The 21,639-nt window shown below is 40.0% G+C and overlaps 1 protein-coding gene across 2 annotated transcripts in view; it reads right to left on the minus strand.

Moving 5' to 3' along the window:
- The window catches only part of LOC309563143 (cGMP-dependent protein kinase 2-like), a 254,121-nt gene that overhangs the window by 30,561 nt on the left and 201,921 nt on the right, over positions 1 to 21,639 (minus strand). For both annotated transcript variants that reach the window (XM_082267470.1, XM_082267469.1), the window contains exons 14-16: positions 19,950 to 20,091; positions 15,024 to 15,187; positions 6,282 to 6,404 (exon numbers count right to left, since the gene is read on the minus strand). In XM_082267470.1, the coding sequence (XP_082123596.1) occupies positions 6,282 to 6,404; positions 15,024 to 15,187; positions 19,950 to 20,091 (429 nt within the window). The remainder of the gene's footprint in view (positions 1 to 6,281; positions 6,405 to 15,023; positions 15,188 to 19,949; positions 20,092 to 21,639) is intronic.

A 21,639-nucleotide genomic window follows, 5' to 3' on the forward strand; every position in this document is an offset into this window, starting at 1 on the left:
AAACTAGAAGAATGGTCAGAACTCTGGCAACTGAAATTTAATGTGGATAAGTGCAAGATAATGCACCTGGGACGTAAAAACCCAAGGGCAGAATATAGAATATTTGACACAGTCCTGACCTCAATATCTGAGGAAAGGGATTTAGGAGTAATTATTTCAGAAGACTTAAAGGTGGGAAGACAATGTAATAGAGCAGCACGAAATGCCAGCAGAATGCTTGGATGTATAGGGAGAGGTATAAGCAGTAGAAAGAGAGAAGTGCTTATGCCGCTGTACAGAACACTGGTGAGACCTCACTTGGAGTATTGTGCGCAGTACTGGAGGCCATATCTCCAGAAGGATATAGATACTCTAGAGAGAGTTCAGAGAAGAGCTACTAAACTAGTACATGGATTGCAGGAAAAACTTACCAGGAAAGGTTAAAGGACCTTAACATGTATAGCTTGGAAGAAAGAAGAGACAGAGGGGATATGATAGAAACTTTTAAATACATAAAGGGAATCAACTCGGTAAAGGAGGAGAGTATATTTAAAAGAAGAAAAACTACCACAAGAGGACACAGTTTTAAATTAGAGGGGCAAAGGTTTAAAAGTAATATGAGGAAGTATTACTTTACTGAGAGAGTAGTGGATGCATGGAATAACCTTCCTGCAGAAGTGGTAGCTGCAAATACAGTGAAGGAGTTTAAGCATGCATGGGATAGGCATAAGGCTATCCTTCATATAAGATAGGGCCAGGGACTATTCATAGGATTCAGATATATTGGGCAGACTAGATGGGCCAAATGGTTCTTATCTGCCGACACATTCTATGTTTATAAAAGCCCTACTCATGCAGGTTTATAAATAGGGCACTATTGTTTCTATAGGAAATTCTACAGTGGTGTGGTGGATAGAATATACACCATTGCTTTAAATGAATCAAAGTAATGAAGCCAATGCAGTAGCAGGACAGTCAGGCAACTGTCATTTTCTGAAGGAGAAATTATCAATGACAACCTACTGTACATATTTCTTTCATGATTGGTCTTCTATAACATGTGTATAACACCCCATTTGTTAGTGCCTTGCATATTTCAAAAGTAAATGTTGGGAAAATGTGTACTAAATTTAAAGAACACAAGACCTAAATATATATATATATATATATATATATATATATATATATATATATATATATATATATATATATATTATTTGTGTCCCCGGCGCAAAACACTGTATAAAATGAATGTCTAATATATATTTATCAGCTGCGGCTATGGTATTTTCCCTACAATGTGAAATATGAGATAAACAAATACTATTAGGTGATAGCTGTGCTAATTTAAATCAATGCATAATGGATAATCCCATGCGTGAGTTCATAATGTGTACAGAAAGTCCACTTGTGCAAAAAGTTATAACTGTGATCACTCCTCTGTGATTCCAAGTTCCAATTCAGTGCCCTGCATACTATTCCACACCTCTGTGAATGTATCATCCACCGTCAAATCTACTCACTCACCAGAAATCCTCCAGTATAAAGTGTAATCATCCACTCAGGATGTTGGGTCCACTGTGTTAATCAATGTAACCATGGCCTTTTAAAACATTCAGGAATCCGGTATGTTATATTGCTCTCCTCTCTCGGTCACTCATACAATAAAAGAATCCTGTATGTTATATTGCTCTCCTCTCTCGGTCACTATCATTGCACAACATATACAATGTATACAATTTTACACTGACATGTGATTTTAACAGATGGATCTTGTAAGTGCAACATATATTTTTAAAATAAAGCGTTATTGGATACTACACTATGTTAGAGCTTTTTTGATTTTTTGGAGATTTCTTGGAGATAACATCACGTTTCCCGAGTGGTTTCAGGCTGTATGGTTTTGAGGGAGATCTACTTCCTTGTGTTTGATGAGACCACCTATAATCTAGTGGTCAATCGGTTCTGGTAAGCAGAATTTATTATCCACCTTGGGAGTTAAGTAGGAACCGCTGGGTCACGCTTTTCATCTACGATACCTAGCACGCCTCACATTATGGTGATATTTTGTTTGCTCACATGGAGTATCAACCCGGGACTTTGGCATTTATTATTTATGGACTTTTGTGTCTCTTTATTTTACAATTTTTATTCAATAATTTTTATTCATAATTGTTTTTAGCGTTGCACTTCTTTTTTTCCATTTATTTTTTTGGAGTATGTATCTTTACTCTGAGTGCTGGCAGCTTATTTACACTCCAGTGCAGTGTTGTCCTTGTGTTCATTGCACAACATGTTTATTCTGTATAAAAGCATACATGTTAAAAAATATAAAATGCCAACTCACATTTGGAAGTGCCCTCCGACCGATAATAAATTCATTGTTTTGTGGAATGGAGCATGTACATCATTTTAGCTGTGGCATAGGCCAGCAGAATAGCCTACCCTTCCAAGGGTTTGTTTACCAGAGTCAAACAAAAAAGCTAAAGAAACAATTTCAGGCTTTTATATTTTTATCCTGAAACTGAAAGGTTTCTATCCACTCTTTCTTTAAGGTTTGTAGTGCACAAAGAACTCTGTTTCCTGATAAATAAAAATAGACTGCAAATAACAGTGTTCAGAAGGGTTTAGTTCTTTTTTTAAGTCTTTAAAACACCACTGTTCTTTGAGTAAAAAGAAAAAGCCTTAGTACATCAGACTGTATAGAACATTACAGGATACCCATACGCAGGCTGATTGTTTTTCAAAAGTGTGTATGACTAATGGAAAGGACTTGAAGAAATCCCTTGAGTGCCATGTCGCTTACAGGGCAATGCACTCAAAGGAGAAGGCTTGACTTTTTGTAAAGTGGCAAAGATATTTAAAAATATGTCAGTGTCAGTAACAATAAAAATTTCCACATGAAAAAAAAAATTTCTGAATAATTAAAAACAACAAAGGAATTTTGTACAACATTAAAAAAAAAAAATAATTGTATTAATGTATATACTTGAAGTAAAATAAACTACCTAAATATAGAATAATTTAAATAAGAGGGAGAAGACCTTAAAACATTAGAAAAAAATTGAGGTCTCCCTGACTGGGCTAGTTTTATAAAGTTATGCCCAGGGGCCGTGTCCAGCAAAGCTTTGCCAGTGTCCAATCACCTGAAGATGGCAGCCCATAACCCAGGGTCTGTGAATCTCTAACCTGTGTTTCATACTGTACTGTACAATTGAGGTCAGTCTGTTAACCCCAGGCACATAAAAACACATATTTATTTATATTTTATTTTATTTCTTATTCTTAAAAATATTAACATTTATTTTAACATACATGTGTTGCATTAGTGGCAGAAATAATCCTGAAACTATCCTTCTCTGATCCTTTGCACAAAAACTGGGAGAGGGAAGGGTAGCAGTAGGCCCCAGTTAGATTCTGCTGTATACACCTGTGCTGACAGCAGAAGAGGGCACAGTGAGCAGAACTGATGACTTGTTCATGTCCTGCTGCTCCTTTACTATCCAATCATCAGAAGGGTGACTGGAGGAAGGGTACAACACTGTATTTCCTAAAGTGGAACAAGATTTGTTTTTAAATGTATATTTACTTAAGGTTGACCCCCCCCCCCCCATCACACACACACACACACACACACACCCCTCACCTGACAACCTCTTATTACTAGCCAACTAGTAGCCATTTTACGCACCTTTAAGTGAAATTATGAAATTAAACCCTTTTACCCTTAATAGTCAAGAAGCTGCCATATTACTCTCGGTTTGATCTGCAGTTGCTATGGTGCTGTACATGTGATCACTTATGAAACAAGCCATTTGATGGCTTGACAATTCAGAGAGCACAAGCTACCATGATGGTTTTTATTTGTGGTATGCCTTGAATTAACTGTTATGGAAAAAAAGTTAAACTGGTGGCTTTCGATCTGCTTTAATTATCTGGTCACATGATGTTCTGGTCCAGACTGTTCTCACTTCTTTCATGTCCATGGTGGGGATACTTCACTGGCTATCCAATGGAAGGGTCCTCTCATCATCCAGAAGAGAGAGTGAAGTGATGACGTGAGTGTGAAGGAACCAGCTGGCACAGACATACTGTATATCCAGTTCTGTATTAGTGGTTCCCTGCACATGGTGCCAGCAAGGGACACTGATGATGGATTAAAGTGATTGTAAAGAAAAAACAAAATGTCATGCTTACCTGCTCTGTGTAATGGGTTTGCACAGAGTGGCCCAGATCCTCCACTTCTCGGGTCCCTCTTCTGAGCTCCTGGCTCCTCCCTCCTCCCTCCTGTTGAGTGCCCCCACAGCAAGCAGCTTGTTATAGGGGCATCCAAACTGAGTCACAGCTCCCTGTGCCTATTCAGACATGGAGCACTGGCCCGCCCCCCTGTCTCTCCTGACACACTTTGATTGACAGCAGTGGGAGTCAATCGCGCCACTCTGCTGTATCAGCCAATGAGGAGGGGAGTCCCAGGCAGTTGAAACACTCCTGTAACATTGCTGGATAAAGATGGGCTCAGGTAAGTATTAAGGGACTGAGAGGGGCTGCTGTACACAGAAGGTTTTTTTATCTTAGAGCATAGAACGCATTAGGATAAAAAACCTTCTGACTTTACAATCCCTTTGGGGCTAGAATTAAACTGGTGTTTATAGTTGGCTAATGGAAGAGAGTGATTGCCATATTATCCCAAATTCTTTCTATTCCAGTGCCATATCCAGTGATATATTTGCTGGGTATATTAGACAAGGAACAATGGTAAAAATGTACTAGAGTATTGCTGAGGTAAACACTGTTTCTGGCCTGTAAGGCTATTGCACTTAAATGGAATCAATTTGCTCCTCCATCTACCCGTCAATGGATTCAGATGGTGAACCAGATACTACCTTATGAAAAACGTATTTTTGAGCACAGAGGTTGCCTTAACAAATATAACAAGGTGTGGGAACCTTGGTGTTCGTCTACTTTCACTACTACTAATACAAGGTATTCATAATGTATACTTAACCTACAGTATATGTTAAGGTGTGACTTTACCTGTGTACTTTATATAAAAATACTCTGTACCCAATCTCTCTCTACTGAGTAATTTGTCACAATTTTCTCTATCAGACATGATTTTCTGGACTTTATATTTGCAATTGTGGATATGTTCTGTATTTGTGTATTGAATTTTGTATTCCATATGCTCATGTTGAGCATAGTGGTTATTGTACCAAAATGTCTTCTTTTTTTGCATCTTTGTCAATAAAAATTGTTTAAAAAAATGCACTAAATAGGTAAGAGGGGGTGTAAGAGGAATGAGAGGGGTTTGAGTTTTCTCGGGGGATGGGCTTTAAAATTCAAGAAGCCAGTAATAATAAAAAATTTTAAAAAAGAAAACTTTTGCTGCAATATTCACCTTAAATTTAGAGCTGTCCTCCACAGTAACACTTTTTTGCCACTACATGCCCTTCTTCCAGTTGGAATTATATCCAGCGACATTCAATAAATTTCCTCTGAGCCCAGAGTGTCATTCTTGTTTGTGCGAGAAGCTCAGGTAGAAGTGGGAGGAGAGTTCACAAAAAAGTATACTTGTGCTATGTGCTATCTTGCAGAGGTGTATGTATCACAGAAAAAGCTGGACAGAGTTACAGATCTTCTGGCAGAAAAGACAATACACATATGTATATTTCAAGTGTATATTTAGCTGTTTACTGGGAGTCCAACTTAAATGATTGAGCTTTTAACCCTTTTTTTTTTTTTTTTTTTTACGTTTTAAAGAGACTTTGTTCCTTTCGCCATTCTGGACAGAATTACATGTTCTCTTGAGATCAGCAATTCACCTCCCCCAACACACCCACTGATACTGATCTTTTCTGTGCTCCTCTACCCCTCTGTTCCTCTGTCGGAGCTAGGAATCCAAACCCTGTATATGCTCTATGATGGTCAGAGCTTACAAAGGATTTCCTCTCCTCCTTCACGTGACAATATTCGAGTCTGGTAATTGGTTGCTCAAGTTTCATGACTACGTCCTGGAAGGAGGTCATATTTTCCCTCCCAGCTGGAAACATTTAACTGTAATTTGAACTTTTTTTTTGCACTGGTGGATTTAGCTTTTTTTTACTGTTTTTGCATATATTTATTATTTCTCATACTATCTGATTTGAGGAATGCCATTTTGGCTGAATTTGTCTTTGCCGTATAGTCAAAAATACTCACGAAAGAAACCATGAACCTTTCAATGAGACTGTATCTCATATTTTCCAGAGTTTACCAGCTCCCCCGCACCCTCAATACACACAACAACATCTACTCATTATTACCTGCACAACCTACGGATCAGATCTTCAGAGCGACGTCCAATTCGGTGTGGGAAGTCTACCTTTTCAATTCCTTTCAACACCATGTTATAAATTTTGATGGGATCTGTCCCTGAGAAAGGTGGGCTGAAAAAAAAAAAAAAACACACTCATGAAAGAAGCCATGCCCCAAGAACTGCTTCTTATAATAAGAGACTTTTTTTCCTGTCCGTAATGGAACGTTTTGTTCCTAAATAACCAGGCTGTTGCGTAAGTAGACTAGGTCTTTGTTTTGACATGCTGTAACTTCAGTCATAAACATTCATTGGTAAAAATATGCTGCTAATACAGACAAGACACAACCCAAATACAACTGGCAAGCTGAAATTAATTGGGATAGACCAAGACTATGACATGGTCATGATATGGCCATGCCTGGATAATGACTTTGGATGGCTGTAGTGAGTAATGATAGTGTAGATTAAAAAAAAGGAGGGCAGTTGGCTTCCAAAACGCATTTATTAGCTTTCTTTTCCAAAAATCCCCTATGCCATTCTACGTCCTCTGAATAGTACATACCAGCACCCCTCTTATTGTAAATATAGCCCATTCCTTCCATTACACATGCAGCTGTTGGGGGGCTTCTCCGCAAAAACCGCTGCCCCTCATTCCCCTCCTTTCTGCTGTGTGCAGGACAAGCTAAACAGTACAGTAGTGTGCCGCTTTGCTTTTCAAACTGCCTGTGTGCGCAGTGCACTTTAACCCCTCTAGCTGTGCTCAGTAGCGGCCTCTTTGAGCTGTTGAAACTCACACACACGGTCTTCTTCTCTAGCTGTACTCATTTTCAGAAGAACTTTTGTACACAGGCCGACTGAGCCCATTCAGCATAATTGCCTGTGTATTTCCTCTGCCCAGACCCAGAGCCTGTCAATCACATAAATGGCTTGGTGCTGCTGTACTGCTGTATACGGAGGTGCTGTCGTAAAGCGTATGACCATATGCAAAAATAGAAAATTATAGTTCAAAATAATGAATATTTTAATGAACAGAGCAGCCACCGGCACCGACTCTTCTGATTCAGTGCCATCCATACCTTGTGCTTATTAAGAAAAATAAATTAACTATACTTAAGATTTAATGCAAAATTAGGTACCAGGGGTGTACCTACAGGGGTCACAGGGGTTGTAATTGTGATCCAGCCCCATGCTGCAGGGGGCCTATGCGGCCCCTCTGTATGCCTGGGTGGGAGGAGCGGTGGGGGCAGCTGGATATAGGGGAAAAAAATTACAAAGATTAAATAACACAAAATAAAAACTACAGACACTAGTGGAGTAACTACCACAGAAGTCACAGAAGTCGCACTTGCCACCAAGTCCTGGCGTTCTGCCACTGGACTCAGAAGGATGGGCCCCAGGGTCAGGGGGGCACTTCATGGTTTCTTGCACCAGTGCCCTGAGGGTTCTAGTTACGCCACTGAGAGGTCCATTTATTCAACTGAGATTAAGGTTATTAAAAAAATTCAGATCAACAAAACACTTGGCCCAGATGCACTTTATGATTAGTATAGGTAAAATAAAGAGGTATTTTATAAAATAAAATAAAAAACGTTATCAGTTCTGGCTTCTGGCTTGCAGGGACCTAGCAACCAAAGCAGTGCTCCGTCATCCTGGGCACTCAGTCAGCAGCATGTGGATGAAGGAGGGGCTTCTAAACGACTGGCTCATGGACAAGAATGTGCAACATGTTAAAAGCCCCCACCTCTCCATCCATCAACACATTAGGGGCAGGAGAACGAGCACTGCTTTGGTTGCTAGGTTTGATGAACACTGCAGATTGGCAGAGGGTTAACAGTCATTTTCCTCTATGGGTGGTGAGATTGTATTCCTATGTTAATAAAATCCCAACATATCACACTTATTTCTCCAAACGGTACTCACAAGGGCACTTATTTTTATTTGGTGCTCAATTACTGATGGACCACTATATCATATTTTTAAACTGACTTGTTAGAAGTTTGTAGAGACACAATTACTATGGCATATGCATTGGTCATGCTCTGTGCTAGCATTGCCACTGAATAAAATTATATCTAAACAGATACAAAAAGACATTCCAACAATGCGAGACAACACAGTGTGCTGGTGAGAATAATGCCTGGTTAATGGAAGAGTAATGTGCTTATTTTCTCCAATGACACAACATTATAGAGAATGAATACAATCCAGCAATATAGTAACATTACAGAGTTATCTTGAAAAACTAGCACATGGAATTTCCTTCTGATGGAAGAAAGGCTGTGAACCTAGGCTGGACTAGTGGCTTTCCCCTATATAATAAAGAGATTATAGTTGAAAAAAAAAAATAAACTCTGAGAATGACTGGTTTATAGTGGCTAACTGTAAGCTACGCAGCACATCACAATACCAAATTGCAGCTGTAGAACTAAGTAGAATCTGGTAATACATTATTAGGGAGCTAAAATATCTAGTGTAATTAGTATATTATTGCCCTTGTATAAATCACTTATATGTACACTGTATGTCCTGAATAGGGATGATCGAACTTTTGAAAAGTTCGGTTCGGCCAGAACATCCGAACTTCCCGAAAGTTCGGCCCGGATTTCAGAACCCCATTGAAATCAATGGGACCCGAACTTTGGTAATCAAAAAACACCATTTTTAAGCCCTAAAACCCAATAAATGCCCCTAAAAAGTGCCTAGGGTTCTGGGTCATGCCCCATTAACTATTAATCACACAAAAAAAAGTTCTTAAAAATTGTCATTTTTGATAAAAAAGCCAATTATTGAAAAAAAAAAAGAGAGATTTTTTGATTTTGACTTTGGATTTAGTATCTGGGGGGTCTAAAAAGTGTACATGTGAAGTTTCAGCTCTTTAGCATGTCCAGAACCATAAAAATAAAAGATAATTTTTTAGTAGAACAGGGATGTGGGATCCTCCTTTAACACCTATATGATCTTTTTTTCTGGTTCTGGACATGCTACAGAGCTGAAACTTCACAGGTACACCTTTTAGACCCCCCCCCCCCAGACACAAAATCACAAAAAAAAAGTTCTTAAAAATTTTCATTTTTGATAAAAAAAGCCAATTATTGAAAAAATTAAAAAAAAAAAAAAAAGAGAGAGATTTTTTTGATTTTTACTTTGGATTTCAGATCTGGGGGGGGGGGGGTCTAAAAAGTGTACATGTGAAGTTTCAGCTCTGTAGCATGTCCAGAACCATTAAAAAAAAGATTGTTTGTATTAGAAAACTTTCAGCTCAGGGGGTTGGCTTCGCTGCTGTAACACCTTGCCGGTTTAATAGAAGGCATTTTTTTGGGTTCTTTGCAGTCAGGAAAAACATCTGAACTTGTGTATAGTGGTACTGTGCACAAGTTCTGATGTTTTGCCTGCCTCCAAAAACCCCCAAAAAATGCCAGCAAAAACACACCTGGGCATTTTTTTTTGACGCTAGCGTTTTTTTTGGCATTTTTTGGGGTTCTTTTGAGGCAGGCAAAACATCTGAACTTGTGTATAGTGGTGTATATACACACATACATATATTTATATACACACCTAGACATATATAGGTGTGATAGTAGCAGAAATATATGCTTGCGCTAATGAAATCATTTACAGTAATATATTTCTGCTACTATCACACCTATATATGGCTAGGTGTCTATATACATATAATTATGTGTGTATATATACCACTATACACAAGTTCAGATGTTTTGCCTGCCTCAAAAGAACCCCAAAAAATGCCAAAAAAACGCTAGCGTCAAAAAGAAAATGCCCACGTGTGTTTTTGCTGGCATTTTTTGGGAGTTTTTGGAGGCAGGCAAAACATCAGAACTTGTGCACAGTACCAATATACACAAGTTCAGATGTTTTTCCTGACTGCAAAGAACCCAAAAAAATGCCGCCCTTTGAACACTACTGTTTGCATCCAGGGACATAACCACCTGTAAACATAGGGGCAGAGGTTACCCGGTGACGTCACCGGGTGACTCCGCCCCCATGTCTACCTTTTATTGAGCAAGTGTCATTCCCAAATGACAAATTCCTAAATGACAAATAAACATGGGAGCGGATGACATCACCAGTTGATCCCACCCCTATGCTTACCTGTCATTCAGCTGGTCAGAAACAGTTGTGTTCGGCAGGCAATGTTTTTTTGTTTTGTTTTTTCGTTCGGGGGAGGATCTGGGGGCCCCTTTGTTAAAAGGGGCTTCCAGATTCTGATAAGTTACCCCCCTGCACCCCCACAACCACTGGGCTAGGGTTGTGGGGAAGAGGCCCTTGTCTCCATCAACATTCTCATTTTTCATTGCTGGAATTCTTTTGTTTAAATTTCAGCTGTCAGCGGGGACAGCTGACAGCTGATGAGCCATTTGTTGTTAAGGACACAGCGGCCAACTTCCTGGCCAGCACCTTAACAACCAGCAATTCTTCACACAGAATTCATATCGGCCGATCATTTTTTAACCAATCCAGATTTAAATCGTTTCAAAAATGTTTAATTTGGTAGAAAACTATTGACTAAACAAAACAAAACTAAACTAAATTAATTCTGAAACGAATCAATAAAACAAAATTAGTAACATAATAAATCTATCCAAATCAAAACTAAATTACTTTTTCCGTTCAGGACATGTCTAATGTATAAACATATCAAAGCTGATTTGGCATACTATACAACTGAGAAGGGGATATCAACGTAGATTTTACTATCTGTATATAAAGGGATTCTTTAGGAGATAAGTGGTCAAACTCTGAAATTATCTGCCAGAGGAGGCTGTGGCAAAATCCATATTAGAATAATAACTTTCAATGAATACATTATTGAGTCAAAAAGGCAAACAAAAAGGAACACAGCACGTGACTACAGATTTGCTAGTAATGTGTGTGCACCCTTGAACAGGTCATATAGTGGTTTTATGCTTCTGGCATTTAGAAGCATATACTGTATATGCATATAAGACCCGTACCTTTACTATATCATAGAAATGCTGTGACTATACATTAAAATGTCTGTATACAATGCTTATTATTTTGCATTAGTGGTTTATAAGTAAATCTAATAGTGGCAAGCTACTTGATGTTGTGGTTTTGTCCCAGTGAATTTACCTTAATGTTTTTTCTAGAAGCTATCATCTCTATTATGTGTTTCATTATTCACCTCAATTACATTTTGTTTAACCACTTTAGCCCCGCTCACATGGAGGCTACTGCGGCAAAGTGCCGCAATCCCGTCCAGCGACGTAGACCTACGTCGCTGGACTCCGCCCCTTGTGGGCGGCGCTCGCGCGCCGCCGGAGGCTCGCTCCCGCTGTGTTCATTCACAGCGGGAGTCGGGCCAGGGGAGGAGCAGCGGCGATCGCCGCTGCTCTGCCCCGATCGTCGGGGATCGAGTCTGGAGATCCGCCCGCTGTGTGTAAACACAGCGGGCGGATCTCCATAGTGACAGGGACTGACAGATCGGAGTGTTCAGCATAGCTGGACATCCGATCTGTCCTTCTGTCACACAGTCACCTCCCCCCCCACACGTCAGTAAGCACCAGGCATACATTAACCCCTCCCTCTCCAATAAAATTAACCCCTTCCCTGCCAGTGTCATTTTTACAGTAACAGTGCATATATATAGCACTGATTACTGTAGTAATGTCACTGGTACCCCCAAAAGTGTCGAAAATATCAGTCAGGGGTCCGATCTGTCCGCCCCAATGTCGCAGTCCCGCAAAAAAAATCGCAGATCACCGCCATTACGCGTTAAAAAAAAAACACCAAAAATGACAGAAATCTTTCCCTTAGTTAGTAAACGCAATAACTTTTGCGCAAACCAATCAAAATACGCTTATTGCGATTTTTTTTACTAAACATAGGTAGCATAAAACAAATTGGCCAAAAATTTTAAAAAAATTTGATTTTTACATTTTTTTGGGGGAATTTCATATAAAAAAATGTGAAAAATATTGTTATTTTTTCAAAATAAACGCTCTTTTTTTGTTTATAGCGCAAAAAGTAAAAATCGCACAGGTGATCAAATACTACCAAAAGAAAGCTCTGTTTGTGGGAAAAAAAGGACGTAAATTTCGTTTGGGTACGGCTTCGCACGACCGCGCAATTGTCAGTTAAATTCGCACAGCGCCGAATCGCAAAAAGTGGCCTGGACGGAAGACAGCAAAATCCTCCGGTGGTAAAGTGGTTAATGTTTACATTATATTTTAATTTTAATTTTTTTTTTTATACTGAAAAAAAAAGTTAACACAGGGGGCAATTTTTACTAAAATTGTAGAGTGCAGTATCTGGTGCAGATCTGCATAGAAACCAATCAGCTTCTAGGTTTTATTGTCAAAGTTAATTGCACAAGCTGAAGTTAGAAGCTTATTTGCTACCATGTACAGCTGCACCAGATTCTGAGTGCGCCACTAAGTAGTTAAATCTGTTAGCCCATGAGGGAGCAAATGTTTACTTGTACTCGAGAGACCTAGGCGGTAAGTTTTGGCATCCAATAGGAATTTTGTTTTATCAGTGTAAGTAAATGTCTTGTAAAGTTCTGAATTGTGATACACAAAACAGACATATCTTTGGCATCTTACTGGACCCTTCAGCATAAGCAACACGAAGAACCTCAACAGAATATTACCAATGGAAGAGAGTTTTATATTGATTCTCTTTTAGACTTTGCAAATTTAATGTTTACTTGCTGGCACGTGAATGACCTTCAGAACACATACAGAAGATCTTACCATAGTTTACCTTCTATATTTTCATGGACAAATGTATAGCCAATGATTCAGAAGGAATCTAAAATTGTAGGTAAGTCTAATAAGATCTTTTGCACAGCTCATCATTACATACCACTCGAAATAAGGTAATAACATTTAAAATAGGACTGAGTGTGGTGATGGATCTTCAGATAGCTAGGGAGGGCTGCAGAAGGCAAATAAATATATCTTGAAGCTGACTTCTGAGCTATATAGTACCTAATAGTCTTTCTATGATATTTCTGAAAATTATTTTATTATTGCATTTTATACTGCCTTGGATGGCAGATGTAAATAAGTAAGAAATATTAGCGGTAAACTGGTTTGTTTCCTTACATTGCATTCAGATATTTTAGTAAGACAGCATAGGATGAAGAACCAAAGGCCATCTATGTTTTTCTTTTCACTCTAGGGCATGGAAATAGGGCATGCTGGAGTCATCCGTGCTTCTAAAGTTAAGTTAATCTGGAGAAAACTGTGTGTGTGTGACTGTATAATTACATTTTAAATTGCAAAATATTAAAATAAGCATTTTTATCACATTTATTTAAAAAAACATTTTTATAGTTGTTATGCGACCAGTTAAATGTAAGTGATACAATTCACAATTGAGAAGATGCTTAAAGCCTAATTCTACTTTTCAAAAAAGTTATAAATGTACCCGTATTGATTATTAAAAACTGTGCATTTATTTTTGTTTTGCTTCAGAGTCTACAAAGCCCTGCAACTGTGATCATAAAGCCTCATACACACGCACCGATTGTTGGTCGACCGATCGGCCGTCTTTTGTCCAGTGTTGTTGTGTTGGTTGAAATGTGCTCTAGACTGCACACGAATTTTGTCGGCCAACAACAACCAACTGCAGAAGTGATATCATGTTCTGGTCTACTTTCCGCATGTTTTTTCTTCTCTGAGCATGCCCAGTCTTGCTCATCTGACTTTTGTCGGCCGAAATCTGTACTGACTGACGAACAATCGGCCGTTCTGGTGACGGCCAACAAAAATTTTATAGCATGCACACCAGATTTTGTTTGGCCGAAAAGTCGCAGTCGGTTGTCGGAAGCATCATACTAACAAGCCGACAATCGGCCGGCCGGACGTTGGCCGAAAATTTACGGCCAACAATCGGTGCGTGTGTACGAGGCTTTAGATCATGGGTGCAACACTATAGCTCTTGCAGACTATTCCTCTAGCTGCAGGTCCGCACCTGTAAATGAATGACGCAGCTCTGCGGGCGAAGCCACGCACAGTCATGTCTAATTAAAAATATTACAGCAGCCTGCAGGGAGAAGACCCCCCAGATTCTGTAAGGATAGGGGGTTGTTTGGGGTTGGGAGGCAATGAACTGTGATAACTTTTCATGTTACATCCTAAATATGGGTGTAACATGAAACATGGTCAGAAAGATGAACTTTTACTTAGATTTCTGCATATAAAGGAACAATATGTTTTAAGTACATTGAATTATAGTTGGACATAATAAAGACATCACAGTATTTTTAAAGATTCCAATTTATAAAGAAAAATAAACTGAAATACTTTAATAGGAAAATGTGCCTCATTTTAGCAGTATTAATTTTTATGACCATAGAATAAATTCTGATAAATAATAAATCCTTATTATAGTTGAGGGGAAGTATTTTCAGCTTAAAAAGGGCATGATCAGCATTCAGCACACTAGTTAAGAATGATAAACATAATATGAACTAGAGAGATAGGGAACAGCCTTGGCTCATACTAGTGAATTGTTTGTGCAGTTTTGAAGGATTAGTGTACTGAATTTTTAGAATCACAAAGGGGGCACAAAAGTCTCATTGCATTTAATTTTATTTGAAAAAGTTTGGTCTTTAAATACTAATGCATAATTACTTTTAATGGTTTCCTGAATGGCTTAGAAGTCGTTGTATATTCTACACACACTATATACAATATACTTCATCATCATTCTTCATTTGAGTTTTATAAGGTTAAAATAAATTGTCTCTCAATAGTCTTACCTTCCTGTCAAGAGCTCATAGATGAGAATACCCAGCGACCAGTAATCTGCCCCAAAGTCATGTCCTCTGTTCATGATAATCTCTGGAGCCACATACTCTGGGGTCCCACAAAATGTCCAGGTCTTTTTCCCTGCCCCGATTTTTTTTGCAAAGCCAAAGTCTACCTAGAAGACAAGAAAAAACAAGTGTTAATACTATAGAAAAAGCCTCCACTTGAAAGCCCTGCATATGTGCTGGAGGAAGGGAGGGGGCATCATTGCTTTATAAGCCACAGTGCTGTATCATTGCTGCAATACTTTGTCTCTCTTTACTTCTGGGGATTAAATAGTTTACAAGGATAGTGTTCTTTTCAACCCTGTTTTTCCAAATGCTCCACCCAGCTGTTTTCAGTGACCGCTCAGCTATTGCAATCTCTATGCTGCCCAGCTACACTGCAGGTTTCTTAAATGCTTCCTATGCTTTACTGCCTCACCCTTGTTTTTTTACTGCCCAGTATTCCACCAAATCAGTCAAGCAGAGCAAGCAGCAGTGGTGTTGTGTGTCAAGGGTGGATGCTGGAATTGGCAGTAAGACTAGAATAGACTGTAAGAGGACATTTAGAGGCAATTAGGCATCTCAAATGTGTGTACAGTAGCTTGTAAAGGACTATAACCTCTAGAAGTGTCCTATAGCATATTCAAAGTCTTGAATCCTCTCCCACTGCGTGTATACAGTCTCCACTGATTTCCCATGGCATATCTAAGAAGCCTCTGTCCTGCACACCAAATTTGCACAATCTGTCTGCAGTACTGATCATCTTGCATAGCATGTCTACAGTCCCTGACTGCTTTGTATAAGTAGTGCTTACCCCCTGAAGAGCCTCTGAGAACATACCCAGGTCTCCCTTAAAAATACAGAGGCTGCCATCCACAAACAGAGGCACATTGACAGTATGGGCTCAGTATTGGCTCAGAGTTTATTGTTGAAGAACTTGAACAGGAGAGGGGTTAAGGGTCACAGGATATGCCAAAACAATAATAACAATCAATAGGAGGACACACGTCTTAGTAGAAAACCTTTACAGGACCAGCACACACTACAGTCCCAAATTAGGTCTAACTCACAATGTTCCAGGGCTGTCTGCCACCCAGCATTCACAAGTAGATCCTCAGTAGGGATGAGCTTCGAGTTTGAGTCGAACATTGGCTGTTCGCTTGTTTGTTGAATGACGAACAAATGGGCTTCTTCGCGGGAACTTCGAGTTCCCGCATTATCATGGACTCTCTGATTTCTGAATTCCAATAAATAAATCACTGGCTGGCAGGGGGAATTGAATTCACAGCTCTTATCATTACAAGCTTGGTATTCTACCACCTATGCCACCAAGCCTGCTCAAGCTGAGTACACTCTCACTAACTTTGCTCTCATCCACTGTGTGTAGGGTGAGATAGGAGTTAGTTAGGTAGTTAGGGAAAGTGTTATCAACTTAACTGTACTTGATGGTGGTGTAGCTGGTAGAATACCAGACTAGCAATTGCAAATGGTTGAGAGTTCGAAACCCTTAGCCAACAGGTGGTTTAGAAGTGGAATATTATAATTAATAATACATTGCTAGCAGGGAGAGAGATTTTTGCTTTTTAGTTTGTTGAGATCAAAGCTATTTATATGTGTGTGTATATATATATATATATATATATATATATATATATATATATATATATGTATGTGTGTATGTGTATGTGTGTGTATATATATATATATATATATATATATATGTATATATATTGTGACAGGAAGTCAGGTAAATCTGGGAATGTAGTCACAGGAAGGAGATACATTTCCACCTGATTTAGAAAGTTCATTGATACTATAGGGTGTTGGCTGAAGAGAGAGCCAGCAGGAAGTTGAAAACCATTCAGCTGTTCAGAATGAGGAGATCAAGGCTCTATAATTTGTTCAGAGAAAGTCCTATTGTTTGCTGCCTCCAGAAGCTGTGTCCTGAAGCCATGTGGGCTGGGAGCAGGAGGACAGTCAGCGTGTGCCTCCCGACAGGATGTGTGGGCCTGGGAGAAGACCCCCCGGAGTGATGTGTGCCCGGGACGGTAACCAAGGGTGAATACGTCTCAAAGGTGAGAAGACGAACTGTTGATGTGAAAGAAACAAAGGACTGTGTTGCCCTGTGAAGCTATTATAAAAGGACTATTGAGTGTCCGCTGTAGGACAAGGAAGTCTGCCCGACGGTAGGTTGGAGACAGATACTTAGGCAGGTTCCAGTTGTGAGAAGGTAGCCGCCCACAGAGGCAAGGATTTATTTTGTCTTTTATTTTATTTTGGCTGTTTTGACGCTTGCAATTGTGTGAAGTAAATTGCATGAATAAATCAGTCTTGTTTTCAACCTCTGCTCGGCTATCTTCTCACAACTGGAACCTGCCTAAGTATCTGTCTCCAACCTACCGTCGGGCAGACTTCCTTGTCCTAAAGCGGACACTCAATAGTCCTTTTATAATAGCTTCACAGGGCAACACAGTCCTTTGTTTCTTTCACATCAACAGTTCGTCTTCTCACCTTTGAGACGTATTCACCCTTGGTTACCGTCCCGGGCACACATCACTCCGGGGGGTCTTCTCCCAGGCCCACACATCCTGTCGGGAGGCACACGCTGACTGTCCTCCTGCTCCCAGCCCACATGGCTTCAGGACACAGCTTCTGGAGGCAGCAAACAATAGGACTTTCTCTGAACAAATTATAGAGCCTTGATCTCCTCATTCTGAACAGCTGAATGGTTTTCAACTTCCTGCTGGCTCTCTCTTCAGCCAACACCCTATAGTATCAATGAACTTTCTAAATCAGGTGGAAATGTATCTCCTTCCTGTGACTACATTCCCAGATTTACCTGACTTCCTGTCACAATATATATATATATATATATATATATTTATACTTCAGTTTATATCAGTTTATGTCATTGCATTGCTAAAAAAAATGGCGTGGGGTCCCCCCAGTCCATACCAGGCCCCTCTGGTCTGGTATGGATTTTAAAATTTAAAAAAATGGCATGGGGTACCCCTAAAATCCATACCAGACCCTTATCCGAGCACACAGCCTGGCTGGCCAGGATGGGGGTGGAGGTGAGCGAGCGCCCCCCCCTTCTGAACCATACCAGGCCACATGCCCTCAACATGGGGGGGTGGGTGCTTTGGGGCGGGGTCCGATCTGTCCGCCGAAATGTCGCAGTCCCGCAAAGAAAATCGCAGATCGCCGCCATTGCTAGTTAAAAAAAACAATAAAAATGACATAAATCTTTCCATTAGTTAGTAAACGCAATAACTTTTGCGCAAACCAATCAAAATACGCTTATTGCGATTTTTTTTACCAAACATATGTAACAGAAAACAAATTGGCCTAAAATGTTAAAAAATTTAGATTTTTACATTTTTTGGGGGAATTTCATATAAAAAAATTGAAAAATATTGTTATTTTTTCAAAATTGTCGCTCTTTTTTTGTTTATAGCGCAAAAAGTAAAAATTGCACAGGTGATCAAATACTACCAAAAGAAAGCTCTGTTTGTGGGAAAAAAGAGCGTCAATTTAATTTGGGTACAGCATCGTACGACCGCGCAATTGTCTGTTAAAGTCAAGCAGTGCCTAATCGCAAAATAGGCCCTGGTCTTTGAGCAGGAAAATGCTCCGGGGCATAAGTGGTTAATTAAAACCTATTAATTGCCCCGCCCTTTCTGAAATGACGTCAGTAATTTATTCACTGCACCTCAGCAATGGATTATGGGGTGCTGGTGATGTCAGAGCCCTATAAAAGAGCTGTCAATCTCAGATAGAGAATTGTTAGGCAGAGAGAGTCTTAGGTTACTCAGCTGCCTTGGTGGCATAGCTGTTAGAATAACAGACTAGCAAGTGAGAGGCTGTGGGTTTGCATCCTTGGCCCAGCAGTTGATTAATAGTCACTTACATTTAAGCCTTTAAAATTAGAACTTGTGATTTTTCCTGTTCATATGTTTGCTAGAACATTTTCCCTGTTTGAGATTTTCTGGTGCAAACCAAACAGGGGGGTGTTCAGCTCATCACTAATCCTCAGCGATGGAGCTAAAAGATCCTCCTGCAGACCAGGACAATGCCCTCCAACAAAAGTCCATTAGCAGTCTCCTCCAGGCCCTCAGCCTAGCTCCTGCTGAGGCCCAAACTGCAATCTCTTGTCTCAATAACTCTCTCCTAGTAGGAGCACTGCTGGGAGAACTGGAACCCTCCATGGGGAGACAAGAACACTTTGGCAAGACTTCCCAAACATTTATCACCTCCCCAGCTACCTTCTGGCTGGCCTCCTTGCAGGGATTGTGTGGGGTATAATAAATATTACTGCTGGTCATTTGACTCTCCCTGCCCTAAATTCTGGAAGCTTCTTTCAGAAACGTGTGGGGGAAATCAAACACCCAGCCTGAAAACCCTGACCAGACAAAATCAATCAATAGCTGCTCCACTGACTGCAGTGAAACCAAAAACTAAATTTAGCCTAGCAGCTTATCCAGAGGAGTGCATTACATATAGAATAATTTAGAATGATTTTGATAATACTTTATTTTTACCATCTTGCTATTTTGTCCTACCTGGCTAAAAAACATTCTAGGGAGGAAATGAAAAAAAGGCCTCGCATGGTGTGTCTAGGGAGAAAACGAAAAGATGTCCTAGCATGGTGTGTCAAAAGTAACCAATCAAAAAGAGGAGCATTTCTGGATAAGTAGATCAATGCAAGACCAAGAAAGCAGTCTTTAAAACATAACACATATTTTATGTTGGTTAATGAAAAAACAATACTATCATGCATTTCATTTTTCAATTGGCCAAGTTTATTTGAAACTCTGTTGTAAATATTCAAATTAAAACAAACAAAAATGTTATCAAATATAAATATACAAAAATTATAAAATATAAACTGACCATTTTAATATATCCTTCAGAATCAAGAAGGAGATTCTCTGGCTTAAGGTCTCTGTATACAATTCCACGATTGTGTAAGTAGTCGTAGGCTTCCAAAACACATCCAACACAAAATCTGGCAGTCCCTTCCTCAAAAAATCCCCTAAAAGTATAAACATAGAAATATAAAGTCGCAGCAGAAGACAGCTTTAAAAGTCACTCAAGAAAGCATTTTTCCATTGCTGTTTCCATTTGCACAAACTAGGCATAAGCCTGCGGCCAGATAAAGAACCTACCAAATAACCATTGTAGGCCATGTGCAGTAGTTGATTTCTATTTTCTTAGGTTAAAAAAACATCCTTTACCTACACCTGTTTATCTCTGAAGATTATTAAAATATCAAATTTCCCCAGATAATATAACTACTCTATTCTAAAATACAATATACTAGCAGATACTGGTGGCCAAAATTGTTGACACTTTTGAAAACTGTAAGAGTTACTCTAAAAAGTGTACAATTATATATAGTATATTTTTTCCAAATGCTGATTACAGTTTTATACTATTTAATCACTATCAGTTCTTGTTTGTTCATTGGTATCTCCTTTCTAACACCATGCTTTAGTCTTGCCCAGAGGTTTTCAGTGGGGTTTAGGCTCTGGTTGCTTCCTGGCCAGTCAATAACATAAATACTGTATGATGGGATTAAAAAACTTTTTTTACAGCCTTGGCAGTAAAGCGAAAAGGGATCGTTCACATCATCTGTAGAGACCTGCACAAGAAATCTGCAGGTTTCTCCAGGACACACAGGAAACAATGGTTCCATATGTGTCTTGTTCACACCAAAATGCAGGTGCGATGTCTGGTGTGGAGCTGTGTGGGATTATGTAGCATGTCTGAAGTTTTCCTCACTGGGATGCAGACAAAACGGACAGCACCACTCTGCATTCACCCACTGTGACAGGGAGTGGGAGGGGAAACAGAGCGTGTGTCTGTGTCTGTACTGCCTGCCTACCTTCCCTCCTGTCGGATGCCTGCTGAAATAATGCTTCCACTCAAGTTTGTGATGGTGGAGGGGGATGTTGCTGACACTGATGGTGGTGACAGATGAAAGGACACTGGCAGATGACAGATGAAAGGACACTGGCGGGTGACAGATGAAAGGACACTTATGGTGATGGCATGGCACAGGTGAGAAGACACTGATGGCAGGGGACAAGTGAGTGGGCACTGATGGCAGGAGAGAGGTGAGAGGGCACTGAAGACAGGGGACAGGTGATAGGACACTGATGGCAGGGGACAGGTGAGAGGACACTAACCGTGTGGGACAGGTGATAGGACACTGATGGCAGGGGACAGGTGAGAGAACACTGATGGCGGGGGACAGGTGAGAGAACGCTGACAGCAGGGAACAGGTGAGAGAACACTGACAGCGGGGAACAGGTGAGAGGACACTGACGGCAGGGGACAGGTGAGAGAACACTGATGGCGGCGGACAGGTAAGAGAACACTGATGGTGGGGGACAGGTGAGAGAACACTGAAAGTGGGGGACAGGTTAGAGGACACTGATGGGGGAGGACAGGTGAGAGTACCCTGATGGCAGGGGACAGGTGAGAGAAAACTGATGGCAGGGGACAGGTGAGGGGTCACTGATGATGGGGGATAGATAAGGGGGAACTAATGTTGAGGAACACTGATGATGGGGAACAG

The sequence above is a fragment of the Pelophylax lessonae genome (genome assembly GCF_965119305.1).
Source record: "Pelophylax lessonae genome assembly, chromosome: 9".
Classification (NCBI taxonomy): Eukaryota; Metazoa; Chordata; class Amphibia; order Anura; family Ranidae; genus Pelophylax; species Pelophylax lessonae.